The sequence below is a fragment of the Hydra vulgaris genome, chromosome 08 (genome assembly GCF_038396675.1).
Source record: "Hydra vulgaris chromosome 08, alternate assembly HydraT2T_AEP".
NCBI lineage: Eukaryota > Metazoa > Cnidaria > Hydrozoa > Anthoathecata > Hydridae > Hydra > Hydra vulgaris.
Window position 1 is genome coordinate 57,303,945 of NC_088927.1, and position 9,208 is coordinate 57,313,152.

Here is a 9,208-nt window from a genome sequence, read left to right on the forward strand (position 1 = left end):
ACAAAAAGTCTTGAGGTGTTCAAATAACACATCAAGAATTGGTATGGTTATAATTGCAAAATTATTTGTTTTTTAAAAAAAAATTTATTTTATACTGACTTATATCTTTAGCTAAGATTGTATTATCATAAATATTTTTTCTTAAATTGAAACAATTGTAAATTTTCATGGCATTTTTTTTTTAATGATACAATTGTAATTTTTTATGACATTTATATGTGTGTGTGTACTGTCTATAAAGTTAAATGTGTTGATTTAAATTAGTTTTAGTGTTAACTAAAACTAATTTAAATCACGTAAAAATCAATTGAAATGAAATTTTAAATTAAAAAAAAACAACCTTACTAAGCATATATTATATATTCTACCCTGAGTCAGAAACTTTTATTTCTTTTTTTTGTGTGTAAATTTGTGATTTTTTGCTTCATTATAGTAATGACTTTTAATTTCTGGCTCATGATTGTTAATTGGCTACTTTTAATGGAAAGAAGGGGCGGTAGAAAACAACAGTAAATCACGAATGCCGCGTTATTTAATATTTTTTCTCCTCTTTTTTCTCTACAACTTTTGAATCAGTTAAAGAACTGTTGATTTTGTTTTGATATGTGTAATATAGATAATTTCTTATCTTAATTTGTATTAAAATAATTAGGATATTTGCTATATTAAAAAGGGAATGAGAAAAGAACATGAAACGCACGCAAATTCTCTAATGCAAAACCATCTTTCAATGGCAATATCAAAATTGGACGCACTTGAAAACAAAATTACGTTAACAGTTGATACACTTGAAAATAAAATTGCGTCAAAAGTGAATGCACTTGAAAATAAAATTATGTTAAGAGTGGATGCACTTGAAAATAAAATTATGTCAAAAGTAGAATCACTTGAAACCAAAACTGTTTCGAAAGCGGTTGCACTTGAAAATAAAATTACCTCGAAAGTAGAATTATTTGAAAACAAAAATGCATCAGAAGTGGTTGCACTGGAAAATAAAATCACATCAACAGTGGATGCACTTAAAAATGAACTTATTTCAAAAGTAGATGCACAGAAAGATGAAATTATGTTACATGAGAAAAATTTGGAAATAATAAAGGCCTTTCTTGCAGTTAAAACGGTAAGAAAATGATTTAAATAAAAATGTGTGTTAAAGTAGATAAAAAATAAAAACCAAAAATTGACAAAAAAATATATGTAATAATCAATTACTTACTAGTTGCGTCCAGCCGTGAATGTGTTTTGCTCAAAGTTGAAAAGTAAAACTTATAATATTTAATATATTGAAAAATTTTAAAAAAAAGATTGAACATGCAATAAAATAAAATTATTAGAAAAGATTGAAAAAAAAATTTTTTAAATTGAAAAAGATATATAGTTATAATTTATAAAGTTATTTAAAAAAAAGTAATCTTGGGCAATCAAATTAATTGTGTAAAGTTCCAATATCAAAAAACGTTTTAGGTAGGGTAGAGAGGGTCTAGTTGAGCAATTTTTACTAAATCTAACAGATCTCATGAACATTGGATCGGACTTACATAATTTTTTCAATATTAGAAAAATAATTTAACCTTCTAAAAATTTGTTAAGAATAAAGTATAGTTTTTTATTTTTTTTATTTTATATATTGCCTAAATTTTGCAGAGCTGTTCAACCTGCACCAGCGGGGTAAGTTAAGCAATAGTGAGTAGCAAGTTGAAAAATCATCAAACAAATGAATATGTATGGTACGAAACTTGGGTGAACCATCAATAAAACTTTCATTAACAATAAGCGTGTGAATAGATTATTAACTTTTTGATTTATACACTTTAATGACGTAAGTAAAAAAAGTGAAAAACTTTAATAGTAAGAAAGTCTCATAAAATATAAAAATAAAATTTTATACAACTATCTTCAACTTTGAAGCCAGATTTAAACATTATTATTTTTAAAAATATATGTAAATAATGTACCGCTCTATTATTTCTCATCAAAGTTGTGATTTGCAAATCTGTGTTCGATAGTTCAGTTTAATTTGTTTTCCTCAAAGCTGCTCAACTTACCCCTCTAGACAAGGTGACTCATTAGTTAGGTTTTAAAAAGGAACAGTAAGACTTAAGAAAAAACAGTTAATTTTAAATAAAGTAATTTTAAATAAAGTCTGATAAGATGATAAATTAGCAACAATTAAGTGATAGCATATACAAAAGTTAATGAGCATGCAAGAGAAATATAGCATAAACTTATTTTTTACTTTTTTGGTCCAAAATAGAAAAAGTGCCCATATATCTTACTCAATAGCTTTGCAGCAATCTTTTGTTGCGCATTGCGTTAACATTTTAATTCCCCAATTTTCATCTATTAGATGTTTTGTCATGTGATGCATAGTTTTTGAGATATTTTAACTGCCCAACTTGCTTAACTAGCTGCACTCTACCCTACTCAATATTGGTTTTATCAGAGTAAAAAAATTCAAAAAACAAGGCTGTAAATTTGAGTGAAGAACTTAATAAGATTTAATCTGCAAAAGAAAGTTTTTTACTGATATTTGGGTGGTGTACGTTGTTTTGGGAACAGGGAAAACGACTGCATAGTTATAAATGAAAAAATAATTTTATACAAATTTTTATATACTCAGTATATATTATGTTTAGTGATAAGGAAACTTCATATTTGGTTCAAAAAGTTGAAAATGACCACATAAAGTTTTTGTGAAGTTTTTTTTTTTACTTTATTTCTTATTTTTTTAATGAGGTAACTTTAATTTTGTAAAGAACTTTATTAAGATTTTGAATTTGCAAAAGCAAAAAAAAAGGATCCAAGAATATATTGCTTAGGATTTGGTTGTTTAAATAAAAAAAAATACCAAAAAGTATAACTATTTGGGAGTAAGCATTTTCATTAAAAAAAACACACGCAACTTATATGATTGATTTCGCTATCATGACAGTTCATTACCACAACCATGGGTCATGGTAAGTCTGTTCCACACCCGACTTTTTCTAAACTGGTTCTTAATTTGGTCTCTATACTTTAATTTATTTTAGTAAACGGCAAAAAAATAATTGATTTAAAGTTCAGTTTAACAATTTTATTGTTTTATTATGTGTATGGTAAACAATTAATTTACGTAAGAGTTGTACTTATTTACTTCAATATCTTTTACATAATAAAAGTATCTTTAACATGTAAGACAGTAATATTTCTTCAGGTATTTATAGAAACTTAGGCTATCGTACTATTTTAACCCTCTCATTAAAATTCATTTAAAAGCAAATTTGGACCTTTTTTAGAAAAATGGGCTAAAGAGACCTAGTTATTTCAGATAAAAGTTCGTTTAAAAACCTAATTTGGACAAATTTGGAAAAACGGACCAAAGAGATCTACTTATTTCAAATATTTTTTCTGTAAAAAAACTCTTCACGTTTGTAAAAAGTTTTTTTTACAAAAAAAAACTCTTAACATTTGTTAGGAGTTTTTTTTACAGAATTCATTCCGTTAAGCTGTTTTTAATGCCGAGTTAAGCAAATAAATTAATATATCTGTTGTTTGTGCCAAAAATCGATACTTAATGCAAATGGAAACCGTCTAGATCGTAATAAGGTGATAAAAGTATAAATGGTTTCCATTCACATGTAAAAAAAAACAGAAATATAAATAACAAAGCAAAAATAGCCAATATATTTATTTAAAATAATTACTTTAAAGATAAAAAATGAAGAAAATAATAATAAGAAAATTAATAAGAAACGAAAAATCACATTTTCCTTGCGATAAAATAAAAACAAAACTTAAATAAAAAAATTACACAAAAATATTATATTCAATATAAAAAAGTATCAAAAATACTTATAAAAACAATTTAAATTGATATACTGTTTCATTATTATATAGCTTTAAGTAAATGGTACAAAAATTATTAAACTTCGTTTTAGCTTTTTTAATACAATCAACACTCAGCACATTTCTTAAATTCTGCTATGTAGGAACTTTGTTATGTACTTCATGTATTTATTTGAAAACTCATAAATGTGACTACGCAGATAACAAATAAGAAACTTACTTTGCAAGGTGGTTTTTCTTTTGTGAAAGTATTAAGATTTATGTTTGTATTAATGCCAGTTGGTATTAACAACTCTTTTTAAAAAACAAAGCTAAAAATAAATGATCAAAATAAGATAAAGGTTTTTATTTGAGAACTGAACCCTTAGCTTTTAATGATTGATTTTATGTAGCCAGTTTCAGTAATAAAACCCAATAATCATTTTAAACTAAAAACAACAACGTAAAAGTAAACCAAGACATCTATTAACACAAAACAACACAACAATAACATCACAAAATTTACAAATAACAAATAATTTTTCTCAGCACTTAGGAATCCCTATAATAATAAATATATGCATAAAAAACTATTTGTATAAATAATGACTCACCCTAAGTAAAACAGAACGTAGAGCAATTGATGAATGATGCCTTTAATGTTTTAATTATTTGATGAGAAAAAAAAAATATTTCAAATATTTCCAGAAAACTGTTGGGATATCCGTAAATAATAACAATTTATAGATTTATATGGGATTTCGGAAATATCCAGGAAAAGATTATCCCTGAAATTAAGAACAATTACAAATACAACATTTGTGAAGTTGTCATTCCATGACATACCATTTTATGCATGTTTATCAAGCTTAAAAAACAAATTATCCAATGACTTGGTTCTGGAACATGCTACATAGAATGGATTGTATGAAAACTAAGACATTTCCAGATTAATAGCAACTTTATTATAAGTTTGACCATAACTTTTTTTTATTGTCATGGATTATTGTTCATAAAAGTGTCTTATGTAAGTAATTTATATAAACAAATATTATTTTCTTATTTAAATACATATATATAAATATATATATGTTTATATATATATATATATATATATATATATATATATATATATATATATATATATATATATATATATATATTTATATATATATATATATATATATATATATATATATATATATATATATATATATATATATATATATATATATATATATATATATATATATATATATATATATATATATATATATATATATATAGATCTAGATATATATATATATAGATCTAGATATATATAGATATATACTTTTGAAGATTATTTGTTTTGCTTCTTAACCTTTGAAGCACTGTTAAAATAATTTTATCATTCAATGCAATCTTATTTATGAAAAGATAAAAATATTTTTACATTGCTTATTTAATGTTATAGATGAATCCTAAAAATTTCTGTGGATCTTCAAAGAAGTTAAAAACTCCATTTAGAGAAACTGTTTTCCTTGTTGACCAACTTCAGTTGTCTTATGTCAGTGATGTATCATGTAAATCTGATATAAACTTTATTATATCCGAGTCAGAATCAGAATATACTAATTCAGAATCGAAGAGTGGTGTTTCTGATTCTAATGCACAACAACAAGCACCACAGTCCCCATCAGACAAAACATATCCGCTACTGCAACCACCACCACGAGTACGCCAAACGCAGAAAAAAAAAGGAAGTCTTATTCGGAAGATAAAAAAAGCTGATGATGCTGAGCAAATAAATCTTCCATTTCTAAACAGTAACAATGAAGAAGGTGATGGTAATATAAACTCAGATGAGCCGATGTCATATGTACGATGATTTCTAACTGATTTCTTCAAAATATTGTTGGTGAGTCAAATAAATATGCCTCACAAAAAAATATAGAGAAGAATTTACATTTGGACAAAAATGAACTAGAGCAATTTATTGGCATTTTGTATTTAATGAATTTTGCTCCCATCAACACGTATGTACTCGACCAATGAGTTTTGAAAAAGTTGCCTCAGTGATGACAAATCGATTAGAAAAAATAAAGTAGTTTCTTCATTGCAATGACGACATTCAGCGTCCAGATAACTGTACTGATAAGCTTTACAAGGTACGTCCGATCGTCAACATGCTGAAGGAAACTTTTATTCGTCTGAAGAAATTTTGTGTATTGATGAACAAGGTGTTCTTTTTAAAAGAAGATCCTCTTTGAAACAATACAATCCTCAAAAACATAAAAAGTGGAGTTATAAGTTTTATATTTTGGCTAGTGTTGATGGAGTGGTTCATAATTTTAAGATACATTAAGTTTTAATTGATGTTTGTAAAAGACAGTCTGATTTGGAAGCATCTTGAAATACTGTGATGCACTTGTTAGTACCCAGGCAAGTACCAAATGTAGCAAGGCATGAATGGCTCCAGCTATTCTTTGACAATTGGTGCACTGGATGGGAACTGGTGAAAACGCTTTACGATCAAAACATAGCATGCACAGGAACAATGCGTACAAACAGATTCCTAAATGTCCACATGCCCACTGATGGTGAATTAAAAACAGAAGGCAGAGGCTCAGCTGCCATCAGGGTTACTACAGTTGATTATGTTGCACTTTGTGTTGTCAAAGGGTTCGATAACAGGGGTGTTGCATTGCTAACAATGAGGGGGTGAATCCAATAACGATTGTTAATTGCTGGGATAGAAAATTCAAGAGATTTGTTCCAGACAAACAACCCTCTATTGTTACAATGCACAAGAAATATATGGGTAGAGTCTTTGATGGCATGCTGAGTCTGTACAAGATCCATATTCGATCCAAAAAGTGGTTTCACAGTATCACAAACTCATTTGGCATTTTCTTAACTCGCTTGTAGTGCAAGAAGGGATACTCTATTGTAGAAAATGGCACCAGCTTTCAAGAAAGATATTCTTCCACTGCGCATATTTAAACTAATAATGGCCAAATGCTTAGTCCAGTCTAAGAAGGTTTCCAATAGGCGAGGATGACCATCCATTTCTGTTAACCAACTTCCTAGAGCAAAAAAGAGAAGGGGTCCTGCTGGAAATATACCTGAGCCATCCACTAGAAAAGGTAAGAGGGGTCATTTTTCTTCTTTCGTAGCTAAAAAGGGTCGTTGTCAATACGCAGGCTGCACTGGGATCACAAAAGTTTTTTGTGACTAAGGTAAAGTTCTTTTATGCTTCACATCTAATTCCCATGCCATGGGTAGGAGATGTAACGATTGTCAAGGGTTTTCGAAAGTTTTATTAGACATCTGTGAAAACTCAATGCTGTATGCAGGGGATGCTATATTGATTTTACTTGATAGTGGAATATAAAAAAGAAGCAAAAAAAAAGTTTTTCTTATTTTGACTTTTATTCGCCCACCTAGAGTAATCCCAGATGGGATCCAGGGGGAACAAATTTAATTTTTGCACCCAAGGATGATGTAATTTATTGTATTTTTACCTACTGGAATAAGTTTGTGGCTAATTTATGATCATACATAATACCTTATTCATTGACAGGGTAATTCTTATAACCACTGCAAACAGAGTAGGGTGGCCTTAAAGCAACAAAGCGCAAAATCCCCCAAATTTCTGAGGTACATAGTAGCCTTGTCAAAATCGGCACTTACCTTCCCGAAACCACTTCACCACTTCCCTTTTCCCGAGTCCCTGTCCTGCTTCCTCAGTTTCATGGTTTTCTACTTTTTTGTTTAGCAACACTTTGTCCCGTTTCTTCATTTTCACGAAACGACACAGTGGATACCGCATCCGTGTCACGACGCCGAGACGTGCTTCGATACATCGATAACCCATAAAGCGGAGGAAATCGACAATGCTTCCTGTAATCGAACCGAAGTCCTCGAGGAATTTCGAGACCTACAAAACGATCAGGACTTACTAGAGTCATTCCATTTTCACTTCGGCTCAGTGTTTGCTTTTTATAAAAAAATGCAAAAAAAATATATAGATTCATAAAAATGTTTTACTTGTGGGACATTTTCCTATAGTTTTTTAATTCTCTTTTTGAAATTTTCATAATAACTTTTAAAAACCAGTAACCAGTAACCACTGCTGATAAATCTGTAAGACTTTTGGAAGTTAACCAGCACAAGTTTTTTCTTTAATGTCTTTAATATGTTGCTGCTGTATTAGATAAGTTCATATATCAAAATCAGGTGCGCAAACGTACAGTTATTGCTCATAATTGGCCCTAATTAACAAAGGAAAAAGTTTTTACAAGTTACCTTATAAATAAACGAATTTAAAGACCTTTCAAGCTCTAGTCTGAGCTTCCATATATTTCATATCTACGATCCATATTTTCCATATCTACCATCAAGAAAAAAACAAATTCTGAAAACGTAAACATTAAAAACCTCTTTCAAAAAATCCTTTACTTTATTTTTATTAGGGATCGCACTGTCTGGGCAGATCTGCGCAGATATGCGCAGACAGTGTGATTTGTCTGCGCAGACGTCTGTGCAGACGTCGGTGCCGACAAAATTTACTGCTTTGCAGACGATTTTTTGAAATCAACAAAAATAGTTTTAAACTTAAAAAATGTTTTAAGTAATATTTTAACTTTATTATAAACTCAGTGATTAGTAACAATAGGAGTTTTCAAAGATTCTTACAGTAATATAAAAATAAATTGCCGGCGCCTATTCGGTGATTGCTTGACATTCCATTTCATTGAGAATTGCACCTTCTTCAAGAATGTAAACAGTCTTGTCATTTGTGTTCATCAGCACGCTATTGGTATACAAGAATTACCAGCTTTTCAACTCTCTCATTCGTAAGACGATTTCTTAGTCACGGGTGAATAAGTCAAAAGGTCGACCAAGCTCTTTCTGCTGTATCCGATGAGCAGATCATTTCGTTAATAGACTTAGCAATTTCGTAAAGAGCAGGATAATTATCGCGACCGATAATGTTCCAATAATTTCGCGCGTTCATCTTGAATATTGTTTCCTTTCTTCTCTCAGGCAGCACAGCCATTTCTCCTATAAAAGCATTCAATTCATCCTCAGCAATTTCAGGTTTAATCTTTTTGGCGAATTCAACTGTAGCAGTGATAAAATCGGTTTTATCTTCATTCCAATATAAACCTTCTGCGGCATTTTTGGGTGTTAATATGAAAGCAATTCCAATACCTGGTGGAAAGAGAAAATCGAGGCGAGATTGCATTTTGTATGTCTTTATCGTCTATATAGGAATTGTACATTTGACCAAAGTAATCATACACGAGAGACAATGGAGCTTCATCACTTTCTAGCTTTCCGTTCACGTTGGGAGGAAATTCAATGCTTTTGACAAGCTTAAAGAGACGGTCCCAAAATGGGTTAGATTTTATCAACA

At 29.4% G+C, this 9,208-nt stretch overlaps 1 protein-coding gene across 2 annotated transcripts; it reads left to right on the forward strand.

The window, feature by feature from the left end:
- The first annotated feature begins 633 nt into the window (after positions 1 to 633).
- LOC136084004 (uncharacterized) lies at positions 634 to 7,828 on the forward strand. Of its 2 annotated transcripts, XM_065803994.1 has the most exons (3): positions 634 to 1,120; positions 5,261 to 6,932; positions 7,565 to 7,828. In XM_065803994.1, the coding sequence occupies exons 1-2, from the start codon at positions 677 to 679 to the stop codon at positions 5,672 to 5,674; spliced, it is 858 nt and encodes a 285-aa protein (XP_065660066.1). In that variant the 5' UTR covers positions 634 to 676; the 3' UTR covers positions 5,675 to 6,932; positions 7,565 to 7,828. The 2 variants fall into 2 exon arrangements, with proteins under 2 accessions (XP_065660066.1, XP_065660067.1); XM_065803995.1 differs by lacking the exon at positions 5,261 to 6,932 and having other exon boundaries at positions 637 to 1,120.
- Positions 7,829 to 9,208: the final 1,380 nt, after the last annotated feature.